Source organism: Suncus etruscus, chromosome 14 (assembly GCF_024139225.1).
Source record: "Suncus etruscus isolate mSunEtr1 chromosome 14, mSunEtr1.pri.cur, whole genome shotgun sequence".
In the NCBI taxonomy this organism is placed as follows: Eukaryota; Metazoa; Chordata; class Mammalia; order Eulipotyphla; family Soricidae; genus Suncus; species Suncus etruscus.
The window spans coordinates 66442580-66464981 of NC_064861.1; the positions used below are offsets into that span (position 1 = coordinate 66442580).

The 22402-nt window shown below is 42.8% G+C and overlaps 1 protein-coding gene across 1 annotated transcript in view; it reads left to right on the forward strand.

Moving 5' to 3' along the window:
• PKD1L3 (polycystin 1 like 3, transient receptor potential channel interacting) overlaps window positions 1-22402 on the forward strand; it is a 58820-nt gene that overhangs the window by 3096 nt on the left and 33322 nt on the right. The window contains exons 3-12 of the mRNA XM_049787435.1: window positions 382-498; window positions 3175-3227; window positions 4105-4359; window positions 10642-10773; window positions 12510-12674; window positions 16851-16978; window positions 17073-17199; window positions 18442-18570; window positions 19300-19528; window positions 21199-21392. Coding sequence (XP_049643392.1) covers window positions 382-498; window positions 3175-3227; window positions 4105-4359; window positions 10642-10773; window positions 12510-12674; window positions 16851-16978; window positions 17073-17199; window positions 18442-18570; window positions 19300-19528; window positions 21199-21392 — 1529 coding nt within the window. The remainder of the gene's footprint in view (window positions 1-381; window positions 499-3174; window positions 3228-4104; window positions 4360-10641; window positions 10774-12509; window positions 12675-16850; window positions 16979-17072; window positions 17200-18441; window positions 18571-19299; window positions 19529-21198; window positions 21393-22402) is intronic.

Sequence of the window (22402 nt, forward strand, 5' to 3'; positions counted from 1 at the left end):
AGGAGGATCAGTCACATACAAGCAAACACCCTACTAGCTGTACTATTGCCCCAGCCCTGAATGTAATTTCTTGTGGGGTTGGAACAATAGTATAGTGAGTAGGGCACTTGCCTTGCACACGACCAACCAAGGCTCATTCACTAGCACCCCATACAGTCCCCTGAGCCAGGAGTGAATCCTAAGCACAGACCCAAGAGTAAGCCCTGAGCATGACTGGTGTAGCCCAAAAAACCACAAATTTAAAATGATAAAGAAAAAAAAACAGATAATAATCTTTAATTTGTGCTTTTGTGATTAACACATAGGTACATATACTACTCATTTATAGACTTACAATAGAGCTATATCCTATAATTAACTTTCACATTGGTCTCTAAACAGACACCTTTTTAAACCAAGATACCAGTTATAAAAGAAATGGAAATAATTCACACTTATATTGGAGTCCTGAGAAGACAAAAAGAGAAATTACAATCCCAAAAGACAAAAGGAGCACAGGTAATTAATTATAAGAAAACCAGTTCTACCTTCAAGATGACCAGGATAGAATCAAAGCCTAAATGCTGCTCTCAGGTGCCCGGGAAATAGTCATTGCATTCTATTTTGTCCAGTGTTAACATTTCTGTCTTTTCTTTTGTTTTGTTTGTTTGTTTGTTTGTTTGTTTGTTTTGGGGCCACACCTGGCAGTGCTCAGGGGTAACTTCTGTCTCTGCATTCAGGAATCAATCCTATGGGGCTTAGGGAACCATATGGGATGCTGAGGATCAAATTCGGGTCAGCTGCATGCAAAGCAAGTGTCCTACTTACTGTGCTATGGCTCCGGCCCCTCTTATATAGTTTTTTGATATGTTTTTGGTTGTTTTCTTTTCATCAACACCTCAGTAAGAGGCGAAGTTTTTTTTTTGTTCTGTTTTGTTTTTGGTTTTTGGGCCACACCCGGCGGTGCTCAGGGGATACTCCTGGCTGTCTGCTCAGAAATAGCTCCTGGCAGGCACGGGGGACCATATGGGACACCGGGATTTGAACCAACCACCTTTGGTCCTGGGTCGGCTGCTTGCAAAGCAAACACCGCTGTGCTATCTCTCCGGGCCCCGAAGTGTTTTTCTTACAAACTTTTCCTAAGATTCTTGCAAAGAATGTGCACTATTTGCTTTTATATTTCTTTCATTTTCTTCTTTATTTTGAAAAGCAAATACTATTTGAGATATGTATTAGCTTCAGTTATCAGTGTTGGAGATTATGTAGGTCACCTGACTAGAAAGGCTAAAAAAAAAAACCAGTAAGTGGCTCTAGTTATTCTTCTGATCGGTTGATCTTATCACCCTAAGGATTACACATGGACAAAGTCTTTGAGTATTACTTTATAAAGCAATTTAGAAAGGTTTATTGTAGAATATATTATCTCCATTAATATATATTTAAAATATAAAAGTAAACTTTTCTGAGCTGGAAAGATAGTTCAAAACCAGGTTGACCCTGATTCAATCCCCAAATCTCCATATGGTTCCCCCAAGCACCACTAGAAACGGTCACTGAGCAATCCTGCCAGTCATGGCCCAAAAACCTAAAATAAATAAATCTTTCTGAGTGCTTTGTAAGTGGGTTCTTAGGAACTGTGAAAAATATTCAGAGATAGCATCTGATTAAAGTAAAATTGACGTACTTTGGGAAATGCCTCATAATTCCAAAAGTCTTTTCTGGTTAGAACTAAAACACTGATGCTGAAGATGCCTTTAAAAGGACTGAATGATTGCAGCTGGGGATAAGGTTCCATGGTAAAGCTTTGCATGCATGAGACCCTGGGTTCAATCCCTAGCACCATACACAAGAAGCTATGCTACAAAATGTGGGTTTTAGAAAAGCAAAGCTCCTACATTAATATGTGCCTTGTAATATAAAATTTAACTTTTAGGGGTTTTTTTGGATGCCACACTTAGTGGTGCTCAGAGCTCATTCCATCTCTGGACTCAGGAATCACTTCTGGCAATACTTGGGGGATACATGATGCAGTGCCGAGGATTAAACCAAGCTGTATCTAAACATGTATCTAAACATGAAAGGCAAGGACCTTACCCCCATACTATCTCCCTGGTCCCCAGTAATATTGAGTTTATATAGAGTTCTTTAAAGTGATTTACAGTGTTTCTGCTCATAATTCTAACCAATCTAGATTTGTCGACACTGAGAAATGACCACACTAGCTTCCAATAAAATAATTCATAGTATTTTTTATTATTTTTTATTTTTAATTATGAGAACAATTCATAGTATTTTTAAACAAGCCCCTTAGGTGGGGCTACAGTGATAGTACAGTGGGTAGGGTATCTGCCTTGCACTTAGCCAACTCAGGTTCTATTCCTGGCACCCCATTTGGTCCTTAAGCACCTACAGGTGTGATTTCTAAGCATAAGGCTCAGGAGTATTGCCAGGTGTGGCCCAAAACAAACAAAATTAAGTCTTAACTCTAGTACATCATTTATATGGGATATTTAGAATAACTGCACAAGGGAATACAATGGTTTAAATGGGGATTGTCTAGTACACTCTTGGCCCCAGAGTATAGTGAGAAGGTAAGAAATAGAGTGGAGGGGGAGAAAGACTAATATGAAATAACAGGGGACAGGGGTCAAGTGGATTCAGGTAGTGTTAAGAAAGAACAAATTAAATATCCAAAGCACAAATTAAATATCCAAACACTGAAACAATGAGACCCAAACTTTAACAACCAAACTTTAAAAGGTGTCAGTTACGCTGGCAGGCTGGGGCAAGGGGAGGTGGGGTCTGGGATGGATTCTGAAAACATTGGTAGATTAAGGTTGACACTAGTGGTGATTGGTGCTTAAACAGTATATCTAAAACTCAAATATGAATAACCTTGTAAATCACAATGCTTTAAATAAAAATATTTTGGGGGGGCCGGAGAGATAGCATGGAGGTAAGGTGTTTGCCTTTCATGCAGAAGGTCAGTGGTTCGAATCCCGGCATCCCATATGGTCCCATGAGCCTGCCAGGAGCGATTTCTGAACATAGAGCCAGGAGTAACCTTTGAGCGCTGCCGGGTGTGACCCAAAAATAAAAAAATTTTAAAAAATTAAAGATTTCCTTCAATAAGAAGAAATGTTTTTATTCTAAATCCTTACAGGAACGTGATCTCTTTTCTTTTTCCTATGATAGATACTCATCTTTCAAATACATGTCACCTCTCTAGTGCTGCTCACATTAATCATGTAAGTATTTGCCTCCACAATCCTCACCCTGACCTGTTACTCTTGGCTGCTCCTGGTGGGTCCTGTCTGAACTCGGCTCTGGCTCTGTGAGTAATTTTCCAAGTAGCACTTACACACAGCAAAGAATACTATTTAATGGATGCATTATTGAAAGATTGTTAAGATCTCTTTTTGACTTCCAACTTGGTATAATTATCATCTATTTTTTGTTTATTCCCTGATATATTCCAAACAAGTCTTGCAGCATCTTACAAAATTATACTCAGTACAATTTTAAAATCTTAAAATGGAAGACAAAAAAAAGAGAGCAAAATCTAAATGAATGAACCATAAAGAAACCACATCATAACTTGTTAAATTTCACTTTCATGAAATTCCCTCAGCCTTTTAAACTTTATGAACAATCCAGAGCTGTTGCAGGATTGATCACGGTCTTCATCTGTCATCATTTGGAAAAATCAAATTTGTCCTTTCTTCATAACATGTTTTAGTTGGTTGGTTGGTTTTTGTTTTGGGGAAACACCCAGCAGCACTCATTTGTTGTTACTCCTTGCTCTGCACTCAGAAATCACTCCTGGCAGGCTTGGGATGCCAGTGATTGAACCTGGGTCATTTGCATACAAGGCAAATGCACTATGCTGTGCTATCACTCAGGCCCCTCTTCTTGACATGTTTTTGTTTACTTGTTTTGTTTTGGGGCCACACTCGGCTAGTGTTCAGAGGTTACTCCTGACTCTGCACTCAAAAATCACTCCTGGCAGGCTTGGGGAATCAATCATATGGGATGCTTGGGATCAAACCCGGGTTGGCTACATGCAAGGCAAACACCCTATCCACTGTGCTATTGTTCCAGCCCGAACATGTTTTTATCTTTTAGACCAAGACCCTATGCCATCCCAAGAGTACAGTTCCTCTGATACCACTTACAGCTCTGCCTCCCAGAGCTCCAAGCACAGTTGCCCCCAACAGTTGGCCTGACCCCAGGACTCTGGAACCCCTCAAACCTGCCTCAGGAACCCCTGCTGAGAAAGCTCCAGAGGAACCAACCTCTCACTCCAGCCCCACAGATGCTTTGGCTGTCGAAGAATTCACAGCCCTTCTCCACATGTCATTCCAGAATGTATCAGACCAGGTAGGAAAGACTAGTAATGGGCCTTTCTCCTCGTTTCTTTTTTAGAGGGCCCCCAACATATTCTGCTCATCACCCTCTTTTCAGAAACTAAATTACTCAGCAACCTGAAATTCTATCTTCTATAGAGAAACAAACAGAAAGCCTCCTTCCTCTGTGCAATTAATATGGGGGGCTACTATAGTCCTGGATGGTTCCAACACTCCCAAAGGGGCACGAGGAGAGGCAGCATCCCTCATGCTGAGAAACTTTGATCTGTCTGTGACATTTGAGGGGAGAAGCTGGTACAGAACCTCCTGCACTTCCACCTCCAATGGATCACCCGAAGAGTAGCATATCCCAAGGAAAAGTAGAAAGAAAACAAGTGAGAGGAGACTTTCCTCAGGGCAGAGAATCTGCTCCTCCTTTTTATGCTCTTCTGTTGGTGCTCCGGGCAGTGTGGGAGCACCCTTCTCCTCTCAGAGTGTCAGAGGCATGGGGCCCACAGCCCCGTCTCCACACTCTTTTCTCCTTGTTCTTTTCCCCCCATGAACTGTAAGGCTGGATGGTGCAGGCTGGAGAGAACAAACCTATTGGCATCTCAGCCTGTGGTGGTTATAGGCAGTGGGAGGTGGGGATGGGGCTGGAATGGGGCTGATTCTCTCTCTCTCTCCCTTAACTCATAAGTCAGCAGGACCTGAAACTATAGAAACATGAGGCATGGTGATGGCTCATAAACCTGGGACTTTGCATGCGGAGCCCTGGATCAGTCCCCAACACCACATGGTCCCCCATGTTCACTGCCAAGTGCAGCTCAAAAACAGGAAAGCAAATGACAGTTTGTTTTCTTTAATTGGAGTCTAACATGTACACTCTCAGTACAGTTCTACAGAAAATCACTTAAACCATTAAGATACATTCACCTTCTTCCTGAATAACAGCTTGGTGTTCAATAGTCAAGTATATCTTCACTCACTATTAGCACAACAATCAGAAAGTTAAGTTTCCAAAAAGTTATTATTAAAAAGTAAGACATGGGGCCGGAGAGATAGCATGGAGGTAAGTGTTTGCCTTTCATGCAGGAGGTCATCGGTTCAAATCCCGGCGTCCCTTATGGTCCCCCGTGCCTGCCAGGAGCAATTTCTGAGCCTGGAGCCAGGAATAACCCCTGAGCACTGCCGGGTGTGACCCAAAAACCACAAAAAAAGAAAAAAGTAAGACATGTGGAGACCTAGAAACCACAAAGAAATCCTGTCACGACAGCACAGTGGGGAGGGTGTCTGTCTTGCATGCTGCTTCCCCAGGTTGAATCCCTGGCATCCCAGGTGGTCTCCCGAGCCCGCCAGGAATGATTTCTGAGCACAACATCAGAATTGACTATTTTTTAAAACTTTTTTAAATTTTATTTCCCTTTTTGAATCTTTAATCTTTATTTTAAATCTTTATTTACAGAAATGTTTGTAGTTGGGTTTCAGTCATCGAATGTGCACATCAAATATACATCAAATCTTTACCAGTGCAACTTTCTCACCACCGATGTTTCCCATTGCCCTCCTCCCCACCCACCCCTGCCTGTCTTCAAAAAAGGCACCCTACTTCTCTCTCTCACTATCATTGTCAATCCAGTTAGTGCTCTAACTGTGCTTGCCACTCTGTGGTATCATGGGCTGGTCCTTCTGGCCCTCATCTCTATTGTCTTGGGATTATTTCACTAATACCCTTAATTTTCTTAAAACCCATAGGTCAGTGAGACTATTCTGTGTCTATCTCTCTATCTGACTTATTTCATTCAGCATAATAGATTCCATGTACATTCACGTTTAGGAAAAGTTCATAACTTCATCTCTCCTGACAGCTGCATAATATTCCATTGTGTATATGTACCACAATTTCTTTAGCCATTCCTCTGCTGAAGGGCATCTTGATTGTCTCCAGAGTCTGGCTATTGTAAATAGCACTGCAGTGAATATAGGTGTGAGGAAGGATTTTTGTATTGCATTTTTGTGTCCTGGGGTGTATCCCTAGGAGTGGTATTGCTGGATTATATGGGAGCTCAAGTTCCAGTTTATTGAGGAATATTCATATTGTTTTCCAGAAAGGCTGAACTAGACAGTATTTCCACAAGCAGTGAATGAGAGTTCCTTTCTCCCTACATCTATATCCACGCCAACACTCGTTGTTCTTTTTTTGTTTTGTTTTGGTTTGGTTTGGTTTGGTTTTTTGGGCCACACCCATTTGATGCTCGGGGGTTACTCCTGGCTAAGCACTCAGAAATTGCCCCTGGCTTGGGGGGCCATATGGGACACGGGGGATCGAACTGCCATCCTTCCTTGGCTAGTGCTTGCAAGGCAGACACCTTACCTCTAGCGCCACCTCACCAGCACACTCGTTGTTCTTGTCCTTTGTGATGTGTGCCAGTTTCTGTGGTGGGAGATACCTCATTGTGGTTTGCTGATGATTAGTGATGTGGAACAATTTTTTGTGTGCCTTTTGGCCATCTGTATTTCTTCTTTAAGGAAATGTCTGTTCATTCCTTCCCCCCATTTTTGGATGGGGTTAGATTTTTTCTTGTTAAGTTCTGTCAGTACCTTGTATATCTTAGATATTAGCCAGAAGGGTATTGAGTGAATAGTTTCTCCCATTTCATGTGTGGCTTTTGTATCCAAGTCACTGTTTCCTTTTAAGTGCAGAAGCTTCTCAGTTTAGTGTAATCCCGTTTGTTTATCTTTGCTTCCACTTGCTTGTGGTGTTTCCTCCTTGAAAATGCCTTTAGTCTCAATGTCATGGAGTGTTTTGCCTACATTTTCTTATATATTTTATAGTTTTGGGTTTGATATCAAGGTCTTTAATCAGGGGTCTCAAACTCAATTTATCTGGGGGCCACAGGAGGCAAAGTTGGGGTGAGGCAGAACCGCATAAGGGATTTCGCTTACCGAATATTCACAATAAAAAATCGCATTAGGGCCCGGAGATAGCACAGCGGCTTTTGCCTTACAAGCAGCCGATCCAGGACCAAAGGTGGTTGGTTCGAATCCTGGTGTCTCATATGGTCCCCCGTGCCTGTCAGGAGCTATTTCTGAGCAGACAGCCAGGAGTAACCCCTGAGCACCGCCAGGTGTGACCCAAAAAACAAAAAAAAATAAATAAAAATAAAAAAATTTGCATACCCTGAACGGAACTGCTCAGGGTTTGCGAATGTTTAATGCGATTTTTTTCTTATTAATGAGATTTTTATTGTGATTATTCGGTTAGGGAATAATCGCGAATACTGCGATATTTGAAGGCCGATCATGGGCCACAAAATGTTGTACGGAGGGCCGCAAAGGCCTGCGGGCCGCGAGTTTGAGACCCCTGTCTTTAATCCATTTTGACTTGACCTTTGTGCATGGTTTAGATAGAGGTCTGAGCTCACTTTTTTACATGTGGCTGACCAGTTGTCTCAATACCACTTGTTGAAGAGGCTTTCCTTGCTCCATTTTTTGTTTCTTGCCCTTATATCAAAGATTATCAGATTATGTCTCTAGGAGTCATTCTCTGAATACTTAAGTCTACTCCATTGATCTAACGGTCTTTCTTTATTCAATGCCATGCTGTTTTTTTGTTTGGTTTGGTTTGGTTTGGTTTTTGGGCCACACCCGGTGGTGCTCAGGGGTTACTCCTGGCTGTCTGCTCAGAAATAGCTCCTGGCAGGCAGGAGGGACCATATGGGACACCTGGATTTGAACCAACCACCTTTGGTCCTGGATAGGCTGCTTGCAAGGCAAACACATCTGTGCTATCTCTCCGGGCCCGCCATGCTGTTTTAATGATTTTGCTTTGTAGTACAATTTAACATTGGGGAAAGTGATACTACTCATCTCCTTTTTCTATTTTATTTTATTTTTCCAGATGAATACCAGGAATTTTTGATCCACTTTTTTGAAGAATGTTATGTGTATCTGTAGAGGGATTGCCTTAAATCTGTTCAATGTTTTAGGGAGTATCGCCATTTAAATAATGTTAACCCTCCCAATCCATGAACAGGGTATATGTCTCTATTTACTTGTGTCCTTTTTATTTTATTTTATTTTTTTTTTTTGGTTTTTGGTTTTTGGTTTTTGGGCCACACCCAGCGATGCTCAGGGGTTACTCCTGGCTGTCTGCTCAGAAATAGCTCCTGGCAGGCACGGGGGACCATATGATCCACCGGGATTATAACCAACCACCTTTGGTCCTGGATTGGCTGCTTGCAAGGCAAAAGCCGCTGTGCTATCTCTCCAGGCCCCCTCTTTTATTTCTTAAAGCAGTGTTTTGTAGTTTTCTTTGTATAAGTCCTTCACCTTTTCAGTTAAATTTTTTAATAATATTCATTTTATTTATTTATTTTGGTTTTTGGGCCAAAGCCAGCAGTGTTCAGGTGTCACTCCTGGCTCTTCATTCAGAAAATTGCTCCTGGCAGGCTTGGGGGAACCATATGGGAACCTGGAATTTGAACCCAGGTCCATCTCAGGTCTGCCACATGCAAGGCAAATGCTCTACCTCTGTGCTATCTCTCCAGCCCCACTCTTTAGTTAAGTTTACACCAATTATTTGTGTTTCTGTGGTACTATTGTGAATGGGATTGGGTTTTTTTTAATGTCTATTTCTTCCCTAACATTATTTGTATATAAGAAGACCATTAAATTTTTTTCATATTAATTTTGTAGTCTACCACTTTCTAGACAAACTTACTGTTTCTAGAAGCTTTCTGATGGAGTCTTTAGAGGTTTCTAAATATAGTATGTCATCTGCAAACAGTGAGAGCTTGACTTCTTCCTTTCCTATCTGGATGCTCTTGATATCTTTTTTCTTGTCTAATCGCTATGGCAAGAACTTCCAGCATATGTTGAATAGTAGTGGCAAGAGGGGACAGCCTTGTCTTATGTCAGATTTTAGAGGAAAGGCTTTCAGTTTTTCCTCATTGAGTATAATAATTGCCATGGGCTTGTGGTAAATGGCCTTGACTATCAAGAAAAGTTCCTTCCATTCCCATTATGTTGATAGTTTTTTTTTATCATGAATGGGTGTTGAACCTTATCACTTTCTCTGCATTTATTGATATGAGTATATGATTTTTCATTTTTCCTTTTGTTAATATGGTATATTACATTGATTGACTTGCATGTTAAACCACTCTTGCATTTCTGGAATGAATCCTACTTGGTCATGGTGTGTGACCTCTTAATGAGACATTGGATCCTATTTGCTAGAATTTTGTTGAGGATCTTTGCATCTATGTTCATCAAGGGTTTTAGTCTGTAGTTCTCATACTTTGTAGCATCTCTGCCTGCTTTTGGTATCAGGGTTGATGTTAGCTTTGTAAAAACTATTTGAGAGTATTTGTTTCTTCAATTTTGTAAAAGAGCCTGAAAAGGATTGGCAGTAGGTTCTCTTGAAAAGTTTGAAAGAATTCGCTAGTGAGGGACCACAGAGATAATAAAGCAGTAGGGCATTTGCCTTGCATGTGGCCAACCTGGGAGGGACCCAGTTCGATTCCCACCATCCCATATGGTTCCCCCAGTCTGCCAGGGGCAATTTCTGAGTGTAGAGCTAAGAGTACCCCTTGAGCGCTGCTGGGTGTGGCCCAGAAACCAATCAATCAAAAAAATCAATAAAGTTTAAAAAAAATAGTAAGACATGTATCAAAGAGATAATACATACAGGAGGTAAGATGCTTACTCTGTAAGTGTCTTGCCCCAGTTCAATTCCCAGTACCCTTAGCCCTACTGCAGGATCAGGCCAGAGTACAGAGCCAGGAATAGTTCCTGAGCACTACCAAGTATTGCCCCCAAACAAAAAACCAAATATGTAGATATACACATAAAGAAAAGGTTGTACCATATAAACATTTTAAAAATCAAATGAAAAAAATGAAAAAAAAAGAGACAGGTATAGCAAATACCAGGAGTCAATCTAACCAAATATGAGCAAGACCTTTTAGGTTTTTTCAGCCACACCCTGTGATGCCAGGCTTATTCCTGGCTCTGCATTCAGAACACCTGGTGGTGTTCTGGGGACCATATGTGGTGCCAGGGATTAAACCTGAGTTCATGATGCATACAAGGCATGCCTTGACCACTGTTCTATCACTCAGTTCAGAAACATTTATGGCAATAATTATAAAACTTCTTTAAGGATTAAGGAGGGCTTAAATGATAGAGCACAACCCAGCACTGTATAGCCCTCCCCAGCACTAAGGGTGTGGCCTCTCCTCACAGTCTTCAGGTGCAAAAGGGAAATTATTTCAATGTTGATAAATCATTTTGATATGCTCCTCTCTTCCAACAGGCCCTAGATGCAATAGCAGGGAACTTGAGCAAAAGAATTCGTGGCTTGCAAACTCACAGCCAACTGCAGAGAGCATGTGGGGGTCTCCAGAAACTGATGTCTTTTCTCCCAAGACTTTCTGAGTCAGCTCAGGTAAGATGAGGGAAGTGGGTAAGAAAGGGGAAATGGAAGAGAGGAACATGAAATAAAGTGTTCCTGGACAGAAATGGTCTTCTGGAATGCGTTCCCTGTGCAGAATGGAACAGTGTAGATGGATTTTAGTGACGGCTTTGTTCCTTTAAATCTGTGTGATCGGTGAGGACTGATAAGCTGAGAATTGACTTGCTCACTTTTCTGTCACTATCCTTTTCATACACTGGTTCCTGAGAAATCCTAGCCTTAGATTGGGCCAGCCCAGAGTGAAGTGGCCAGCCCACAGTCAGCATCAGGTGATTTGCTAGTGTTACAGCCCAAAGTGAAGTAACATCTCAAAACAAATAATAAGACCTTCAATCTGTCAATTGATTTAACCTCCATATTTTTTTTACATGATCATCCACAAAAAGAATTAATTGTTGCATTTAGGAAATGTCTCTGGGGTGCAGATCAATAGCACAACAAGTAAGGCGCTTGCCTTACTCGTTGCTGACCTGGGTTCAATCTCCAGCATTTCATATGATCCTCCAAGCCTGCCAGGAGTTCTGAGCACAGAGCCAGGAATAACCCAAGTGCTGGCCAGGCGTGGCCCAAAAACAAAAGGAGGGCAAAAAAATAAGGGGCAAAAAGACAGAACAACAGGTAGGGTACTTGCCTTGCACACAGCAGACCCAGTTTTGATCTCCAGCATCTCATATGGTCCCCCAGCCTGCCAGGAGTGATTTCTGAGTGCAGAGCCAGGAGCAATCCCTGAGCATCATAGGGTGTGGTCAAAAAAATCAAAAGGAAAAAGGAAAGAAAGAAAATTTCCCTGATCTCTTTTGTTTTGGGGCCACACCCAGCTGTGCTCAGGGCTTACTCCTGACTCTACTTACTCAGGGATCACCCCTAGTGGGTTTCAGGGAACTAATTGGGTGCAAGAGACCAAACCTGGGTTGGCCACATTGCAAGACAAGTGCTCTACCGACTGCACTATTTCTCCAGTCTCCCCTCTTCTGGTGGGGAGAGCCACACCTAGCAGTGCTGAGGCCTTACTCCTGACTCTGCTCAAGGATCACTCCTAGCAGGGCTCAGGGCACCATCCAGGCAAGGATCCATCCGTGGTTGGCATGTGCAAGGCAAGTGCTCTACCCACTGCACTATCTCTCTGGCCCCTGATTTCTTCTTCAAGTCTATCTTAAATACTTTTGAGGACCTGGCTATTGTCTGCTGAGTATTTCTATCAGGATTGCTCTTTTCCTCAGCATTCTTTATTTTAAGCTTACTTTTGTTAGTTAGCTTTTTTATCTCACCCCCCAAAAAATATCAGATCAGTTCCTTAGAATAACATGGTCACTTATTTTGAGCGTTTTTTCCCCACCATTTATTTTAAGGCTCTTTTCCAACTTCTTCTGTTATGCAGCTCATATTTCAGCTCACTGATTCTTGTCCATAGCAGCTGTTATCTGCTGGTGAGGCCTTCCAATGAATTTTCCATTTCACCTATCAATTTTCTCAGTTCTGTTATTTCTGTTTGAAGATATTTTTATTTCTATTTTCATATCCTCTTGAGTCTTAATAGCTGTTCATTCTATTCATTCCAAGGTTTCTTTGAGTTCTTTGAACATACTCCACATTTCCTCTCTAAAGTCATTAGAGAAGTTGTATACACCATATTGCTTTTCTATCTGAAGAACAAACAAACTGAAAACAGTCAGAAATAACTCAGGGCATGTTCTCATTCTCATCCCCAGGTGAACGTCATTCGTTCATTTATTCACCTCAACAAACAGCTCCTGCTGAGCGCTCCTCAGAACTGCAGTGACAAGTCTGCCACTGTCTGTCTTTTTCACTCCCTCCATGGTGCCGAAGAGGCAGGGCAGGATAGCTGGCAAAATTCCAAGCAGAGCAGTGAGCAGGTAGGTATCACTGTTGTGTGTGCTGCTTTCTGGTTCCACTTTGAAATATTTTGTTTGTTTTGACAATGTTGAGCATCAATCTCAACACCTCAAATATTTGAGGCACTGTCTCTGCAACTGAGCCACCTGAACAACATGAACATGAACAACAAGGTAGGGTCATGCAGCCTCTCCTTAAGTTCCCTACAGAAACTTCATTGAAGAAGCCAAGTCTGGAGTTTTCCTCTCTGCAGTCCTGAGCCAAGACTACCCCAAACTATACCTGATGCAAAGAATTTCCTGTTGTATTTGGCACATACAAACATTCAAATTCTGTTTACTATTTACAGAGAGATTTTCAGGATTGGAGGATACCACTGAATGTTTTGCATGTTCAGGACTCTGACTTGATCTCTGAGCACTGCCTGAGGTGGCTCTGGTGGCCCATAGTACTGCATCCTCAGATAAAGCACTGGAGCATACTGGTCAGTGCCAAGAGTAACCCAGAGACCCTGAATACTGCTAGACTCACCTGCTTTGAAAAAGGACAGTCGAAGCTGAAGCTATAGCATGGAAGGGTGTTTGTCTTGCACACAGCCAACCCAGGTTCAATCATTGGCTTCCCATATGGTCCCCTGAGACTTCCAGGAATAATTTCTGAATGCAGTCAAAAGTTACCCCTGAGCACTTCTGGATGTGACCCAAAACCTGAAAAAGAAAAAGGATGGTAAATGTCACTGGTCATGAGGGGAATGTAATGTAAGCCACAGTGAGATGTCACTTCCCATCCAAAAGCACAAACAAGTACTGGTGAGGTGACATTTGGGACCCACATACAATCTCAGATCACAAAATGATATGGCCACTTTGGAAAAGGTTGGCAGTTCTTCAGATTAGTAGACATAGAACAACTATGTGCCCAGCTTTTTGTTGTTGTTGTTGTTGTTTTTGGGCCATACTCAGAGGTACTCAGGGGTTATTCCTGGCTCTGCACTCAGGAATTACTACTGGTAGTGCTCCAGGGACCATATGAGATGACAGAAAATGAATCTCAATTGGCCACATGCAAAGCAAATGCCCTACCCACTGTGCTATGGCTCAGGCCCCTAACCCAGCTTTTTATCCTTGTCTGTACCCACATGTGCCCATAATTGTATACATTCATCGTCACAGGAGCATTACTCACATAGACCCAAAGTGGAAACAACCCAAATGCCCACCATCTGATGAGAAAATATGGGAGACCTGATATTACTCAGCAATAAGCAGCAATAAGAGACAAGGCATGAAGGAAGCTATTATGCTAAATCAGAGAGGCCACCACCAAAGACTACAGTCTCACAGGGCTCGAGCAATATAGCGAAATGAATAGGGCATTTGATTTGCATGTGGCCAATCCAGGTTCAATGCCTGGCATCTCATATGATCCCCCCAAGCCTTCCAGGAGTGATTCCTGAATGCAGAGCCAGAAAATAATTCCTGAGAATCACTGGTTATGGTCTAAAAACCAAAAAGAAAAATAAAGAAAAAAAAGGACTATGGGGGCTGGAGAGATAGTATGGAGGTAAGGCGTTTGCCTTTCATGCAGAAGGTCATTGGTTCAAATCCCGGCATCCCACATGGTCTCCCGTACCTGCCAGGAGCGATTTCTGAGCATGGAGCTAGGAGTAACTCCTGAGTGCTGCCGAGTGTGACCCAAAAACCAAAAAAAAAAAAAAAAAAAAAAAAAAAGACTATGGTTTCCATTAGACAGAAGTCAGATTATAGACACAAAAAAGAAGATTAGCAGGTGCCTAGGGCTGGGATGTAAGGGAGAAACTGGGATTACTTTAGAGGAGGTGAATCTGTTTTGAAATCAATTTGTGGGGCTGGAGCAATAGTACATCAGGTAGGGCACTTGCCTTGCATATAGTCAACCAGGTCCAATCCCTAGAATACCTTATGGTCCCCTGAACCTGCCAAAAGTGATTCCTGACTGCAGAGCCAAGAGTAACCTTTGAGCACTGCTGGTGGGCCCAAAAACAAACAAAAAGAAGGGGCCAGAGTAGTGGTGCAGGCCATAAGGCATCTGCCTTGTTGGCGCTAGCCTAGGACAGACCACATTTCAATCCCCTGGTATCTCATATGGTCCCCCAAGCCAGGAGCGATTTCTGAGTACATGGCCAGGAATAACCCCTGAGCGTCACCAGGTGTGGCCAAAAAACACCCCAATATATATATATTATATATAATATATATACATATATATGTATATATTATAGGTGATATACATGTATATATATATATATATATTTTTTTTTTTTTTTTTTGGTTTTTGGGCCACACCCGGCGGTGCTCAAGGGTTACTCCTGGCTGTCTGCTCAGAAATAGCTCCTGACAGGCACGGGGGACCATATGGGACACCGGGATTCGAACCAACCACCTTTGGTTCTGGATCGGCTGCTTGCAAGACAAACGCCGCTGTGCTATCTCTCCGGGCCCATATACATGTATATTTTAAAAACAAACAAGAGGTCAGTTTGTGGTAATAGTCACACAGCTCTTCTGAATATCTTTTCTTTTTTAATTGGAAGGTCAAAGTAATTGGACAGGATACAAGCAAGCAGCTGACTCCAGTTCAAATTCCCAGCACAACATATGGCAGTTCCAAGGGTGATTCCTAACCCCTAATTAAATAAATAAAACTAACGTTTAGGAAAATTTCAAGCACAATGAGTCAATTTATCTTGGCTGATGAATGCCTACATGATTTGCCTCCAGAGAATGTTTCTGATTTTCCTCTTAGACCTCCCCTCCCTGTTCAGTAGATTTTTTAATTAACCACTAATTAAATAAATAAAATTCTTTGTAACGACACCAGGTTGTTTAATAGGTGAATTGAAATTTGGGCTGGAGCAGTGGCACAAGTGGTAAGGTGTTTGCCTTGCAGGCAGCTAACCTAGGATGGACCAGGGTTCGATCATCCGGAATCCCGGTCCCCAAGCCAGGAGCAATTTCTGACTGCATATGCAGGAGTAACCCCTGAGCATCACCAGGTGTGGCCCAGAAACAAACAAACAAAAAAAAAAAAAACCTTTTGAAATGAGATGTATGGATTGAAATGAAGCTTATATTAGAATTAATATATAAAATAAAGTTTATGCATTGTATAAATGAAGCTTATATATTGGAGCAAAGAAATATGCTGCAGGCGTCCTGCGTCTCAGCAATTCTAGTGGGACAGAGTCTTTCACATAGGAAAATGGGTACACAGACAAATATGAAATATGAAATAATTGAGACCACACAAAATGCATTGTATGGGGACCCGCATCTGCATCTTACGTGATACAGGCGAGAGACAAACTTTACTTTTTTAGCTTATCCTTTTAAGCACAACTCTGGTACGCAAGGTATTTCTGTGGAAACAAAGGGCAGAGAATCTTAGAAGAAGGAAGACAATGTTACCAAGCCTTAGAATATACATATCAAAAGAACTAGGTGAACAGGTGAAAAGAAATTCTTAGCTGAAAGGGAGGAAGTTCTAGTTTAGAAAGGAGGTGTTCTGGTTTTGCAAGAAAGAGAAAAACTGATTTTGCTACAAAATTTGCAGCCTGCTGGACTTAGTGAAACGCAAGAAAGATAGGAACTATTGTTTGCCACCAAGAAGCTGAGACCAGAAAAATAGGTTGCTGGCAACTGGCTAGACTCAATCTTTGAGTCGCAAATATACTTAGCCAGCAGAGAACTTTGGCGGTCTTTGGTACTGAAATTTCTTTTGACTGAACAATGACGGAGGCCGAATTTCTGTAGTTTTGCAAGGGAGACAAAGCCGAATAAAAGAGATATATAATGTCACTGCATGTCATGAATATAACAGAAATATAGCCAGTAATCCATGCAGGGGTTATAATTGACTTCTCCAACAGGCCTTCAGTCAATAGACACATCTGGTGTGTGCTTCCCTTAATAATGAAGACATCCATGTTGCATGCGTGACAGAAATATTTGTTTGGTGGCCCTCAGGATGCAAAGAATGATGAGTCTTCGTCTAGTTTGCAAATACTTTCTGTGGGTTCCCTCCCCATCACAACCTGTGTTGTGACATCAATGTCAAGACCTTTGTTCCCTCCTAGACCCCTTGAAACTTTCCTTCAGAGTCACTACATAACTGTAACACAACACAGTGAGTGGCAACATATTTCTGTCTCTTAACAGGTGGAAGAGATGCCAATTGTGCCTGGGCTGACCCTTGGAAACACCCCGGAAGCATTTCTCCCCCAGAATCGATTTTCTGGGTCATCCATTTCTTTGACCTCCTCTGTTGCTACCCTGATGCTGAGCAGGTGATGGAGAAGGATGGGGAAGGTCCTTTTAAGGTTTCATTTAGACAAGATGATGAAGTTAATTACCAGTTCTTTGTTATTCTTTTTTCATTAGTCGAAACATATCAACTTTGCCTCTGAGCTCTTACACTCTTGGTGAACCAGCCCCAGTGAGGCTAGGCTTTCCATCTGCCAAGGCCCTGGAGGAACTCTTGAACAAACACCCAGGAGTGGATGTCCAAGTATGAACTGGATTCAGGCCTGACTCAGGATGGGATGTGGGGCAGGTAGACACAGGGGTGGAACAGACTGACCTAAGCAAAGTAGAGACTATAGCTGTTTCCATTAGTCCTGCAAAGGGGCAGAAAGGCAGCCCTATAGAATGATCCTGGGAAGGACCAGTCTTCTGATTTTAATTAACTTTCTGCATCATAATTTAAGATAAGCTCAGGGTTCAGATAGATAGTACAGTGGGTAGGGTGAATGCCTTAGACCTAACCAATCCTAGTTTGATCCCCAGTTCACCATATGATTCCTTAAGCCTTTCAGGAGTTATCTCTGAACACAGAGCCAGAAGTAAGCCCTGAGCACAGACAGATGTGGCCCCAAACTAAAACAATAAATAAATAAATAAATAAATAAATAAATAAATAAATAAATAAATAAATAAATAAATAAATAAATAAGTGCAACTCCTTACCCTTTATGCAGATCTGGGAAAATCTGTATATAACTAGAGACTCAAAATACCAACCTACTCATGTCAGTATTTTGTATTTCTTTTAGCAGTTATCTAATGGAAGTAGCCTTGTTGCCTTATCTTAGATAACAGAATGTTTACTTCCTAGTAAAATAGAATCCTGGAGCTGGAGAGATTTTTTTGTTTTTGTTTTTGTTTTGGGCCACACCCGGCGGTGCTCAGGGGTTACTCCTGGCTGTCTGCTCAGAAATAGCTCCTGGCAGGCATGGGGGACCATATGGGACACCGGGATTCGAACCAACCACCTTTGGTTCTGGATCGGCTGCTTGCAAGGCAAACGCCGCTGTGCTATCTCTCCGGGCCCAGCTGGAGAGATTTTACAGTAAATTAATTTGCCTTTCAAGTGGCCAACCCAACTTTCAATTCTGCATATCCCATATGGTTCCCTGAGAACCACCAGGAGTGAACCTTGAGTGAAGAGCCAGGAGTAAGCTCTGAGCATCACCAGGTGTACCCAAAAACCAAAATTAATTTATTAATTAAAATAGACTCCTTCAGAAATAAAGATACCAAAGCAATATCTGGAGGGTCTCAATTAATTATTTGTCTTTAATTAATAATTGTTTTTCAGATAACATAGTAAACAGAAAAAAATGTCAGTATCTAAAGATATGAGCAAGGGGGAAAACCTCAACCCTAACTTTGTGCTAATACATTATTATTACTGGGGTATTCTTTTTAAGTATTTGGGCAACTGATACAGCTACAGTTTTCTTCTACCTAGATAACAGGACTAGCTTTTAACCCCTTTCAAGATTTTGATGAGACGAACATTGTTGGAAGTATCGGAAATGTATTACTAAGTTCTAATCGTAAACTGCTCCAACTTCATGATCTAATGGAAGACATTGAGGTATGATTTGATTGTTGAGGGGACTGAAGAGAAGGAAAGGGGGCAGCATTCTAAAGGACATCATTTAATGGGGCCTGACTGATAGCACAGTGGTAGGGTGTTAGCCTTGCATGCTGCCAACCCAGGACAGACCCAGGTTTGATCCCCAGCATCCCATATGGTCCCCCAAGCCTGCCAAGAGCAATTTCTGAGCACAGAGCCAGAAGTAACCCTTGAGCACCACCAAGTGTGGCCCCCCCAAAATAAAAATAAATTAATAATGGATATCATTTTAGTTTTATTGCAGAGCTCTTGTTTTACTGTTGACACAACTTCTTAGGAACTTTTACAAAGAGACCCACCTCATCTTAGATGTTTAGGTTGTAGTTTTGTTCTGGGTCACACTGGTGATACTCAGGGGTTACTCCTGTCTCTATGCTAAGGGGTCACTCCTGGCAGGGGTTGGGGGACCATACGGGTTGAACCAGATTGAACCCGGGTTAGCCATGTGCAAGGCAAATGCCCTATCCACTATACTATCACTGCAGCCCCAATGTTTAGGTATTAGACTCTGGACTCCCCCTTCCTCCCTGGCACTGTTACCTGCTATTTGTCAAAAGGGAACAGGAAGACAGAGGGAGAGGATGAAGCTCCAGGTTCACCCCCCAGCCCTCAAAAAAGCCCCAGAAAGAACTGAAAGCCCCACAGGGAACTTTAACTGGCAAAGTGATCAACTGTGTCTCCTACTAGATCACACTCTGGAGAAACGGGAGCATGGAAATGCATCCCACCAGCCTCAACGTGAGTACAGATCATTTTGTCATCTCAGTGAACATCACGTCCTTCGAGAAGTCCCTGATCGTGAGCATAGAAGCAGAAAGGCCCCTCTTCCTGACCCTCTACCTGGGGTTCCAGTACCAGCCAAACCACACTCACTTCCACCGCATGATCACTCTCCCGAAGGGGCAGGGGCAGGATGGTAAGAACCCAGTTATGGCAGGGACCAACTTTGAAATGCTCCATTTTGAGTTTTTAATGTTGAGATAATTGTCCCATAATAGGATTGTGATGTAAGTGCAATGCAGTGTCACAGCCAGGAGGTGAATTTGATTAAATGTATTGACATTCTTCTGTATGTATTGTGGTTACATCTTTTTTTGTTATGTTTTGTTTTTGGTGTGTGTGGTTTTTTTCGGGGGGGGGGCTGTATACTCAGTGGCACTCAGGGGTTACTCCTGGCTCTGTGCTCAGAAATTGCCCTGGCAGGCTTGAGGGATTATATGGGATGCTGGGAATCCAACCCAGGTCCATCCCAGGCCACTGCATGCAAGGCAAACGCCTTACCACTGTGCTATCACTTTGGCCCCACAACTTTGTCGTTTTCATTAATTTGGGTTTGGGGTCACTCCTGGTGGTGCTCAGGAGACTAGATGTAGTGCCCAGGATCGGACCACAGTCTGCCCCATGCAAGGCCAGAGCTGTAACCTCTATCTCTCTCTCTCTCTGGCCAAGATCTGTGTCATTTTATGACATGTGTAAATGGTACAGCAACCATGAAACACATTTTTTTTGTTTGTTTTTGGATCACACCTGGCAGCGCTCAGGGGTTATTCCTGGCTCTATGCTCAGAATTCGCTCCTGGCAGGTTCAGGGGACCATATGGGATGCTGGGATTCAAACCACCATCCTTCTGCATGCAAGGCAAATACCCTACCTCCAGGCTATCTCTTCAGCCCCACAAAACACATTTTTTAAAAGATGGATTGTGAGATAGATAGAAGCATATAAAGGATAAAGCTTCGTTAGTTATACGCTAAATCTGATGAGTGTTTGAGTACTGACTGTAAAGTGCTCTCAACTTTCTATATGTGAAGAAGTTTTTTGGTTTTTTTGTTTTGTTTTGTTTTGGTTTGGTTTTGGTTTTTTGGGCCACACCCGTTTGATGCTCAGGGGTTACTCCTGACTAAGCGCTCAGAAACTGCCCCTAGCTTGGGGCAGTCTGCTTGCAAGGCAGACGCCTTACCTCTAGCGCCACCTCACCGGCCCCATGAAGAAGTTTTATCACAGTAGAGAGGGGCCTAAAACAGTTGTTTGCTTGCAGTGGGACAAACTGTCCCATTCCAGCCTCCCTCCATCTTTCTCCCCCATCCTCCCTCCAGCCAGTCTCCATCCCCATCCAACCTTCACTCTGGTTTCATGCTGTCTTCCCCATGTTAAATTTAGTCAAACTTTTAGCTACTAATTTTGATGATGATTGTTTCATCTTTCTAAACTTACCATCCTTTCTAATTTATAAATTTTCATTTATCAAAGGAATTTATTTTACTGGAATAGGAGCCATCCATAACCCTGATTGCATCACTGGTCTTTTAAAAAATATTTATTTGTAGAGGCCAGTGTAATTGTAGCACCCATAGACCTAAGTTCAATCCCTGGCATCCTATATGGTCTCCCAAGCCCCACCAGGAATGATCCCTGAGCACTGCCAGGTGTGGCACTCAAAATGCAAAAACAAAAAGTAGTCATTTGTGACCCTAGGCTTAATGCTCTTTGTTGGTCAGTGGTGTTGGGGATCAAATGCAGGGCAAAGCATGCACCCTGTCACTGAGCTACATTCCTTCCCAACTTGGCACTCCTGTCTTTTCTAAGATGAAGAGTACACGTGGGTACTGAGCCACAACCGGCTGCAGTATGGGATTGGCACTTACTACATAACAGCTGTGCTGAACAAAAGCCAGGATGGTGGTCAGCAGCCGGCTACCACGTTCTCCGTGATCACGGCCGTCACTCAGTGTTACTTCTGGGACAGTCACAACAGCACATGGACAAGCGATGGCTGCCAGGTAAGAGATGCCTGTCCACCCCACCCTCACTTCCTCCTTAACTGGAACTCACTCAGTGCATTAGGGAGAGCCCACAAATAAGTACCTGGAAGGGAAATAGAACTGTGGAAGAGCAGAAAGAGTACTTGTGGCAGGCAGGGAAGAGTGTTGCTTTGAGGCAGCCTTGTGTTTGTAGGGAGACCCAGAATGGGTACAGGAAAAGGAAAAGGCAGATATCTCTGGTTCTTCTTGAGCTGCAGCCTGGGTAGCAAGCGGACAAATGAGCACCAGATAGACAAATAGAAGAACTAATCTAGAAGCTGGAGCCATAGTATAGCAGGTAGAGTACTTGCCTTGCATGTGATCTGCATCTAATCCTCAGCATCCAATAAGGTCCCCTGAGCTCACCACCGTGATCTCTGAGTGCAGAGCCAGGAGTAACCCTGAAGTATCTATTAGGTGTGTTCCACCACCACCAAGAAAAAAACATTTTCAACTACATACTTACAGGGAATCGTGCTGGTAAATTCTAGTTTGCATTCCCAAACTGGCAATGGAGTCTTATGGAGTCAGGGAGAAAGGAGGGGAGGTCTCACATGCAAAGGGACCATGACTCCCAGCACAGAACCAGAAGCCCTGCAGAGCAGCCTTGGTGCACAGTAGACACAACCATGGAGGCCTGTGGAATTACAACTAACTCTTAGGGAGCAACCTGGGGGCAGCCAGGTGAGACCAGCAAGGAGGAAGGAACCTCCAGCAGCTGTTTTTGTTTTGTTTTGTTGCTGTTGTTTGTTTGTTTTTTGGGGGGGGGAGGCACACCTAGAGGCACTCAGTAGCTAAACGAGATCTGATCCCTAGTACACCATATGGTGCCTGAGCCCAGCTTGGCACCATCCCTGAGCACAGAGCCAGTCTCCAGGTCTAAAAGCCACACTGATCGCAAAGGGTGTTGGGTAGTTCCTGCCTCGCACTGTACTCAGCTTTGGTATCTCAAGAAAATGGCAGCAGGAAACAAGTTCCACCATGGGCCA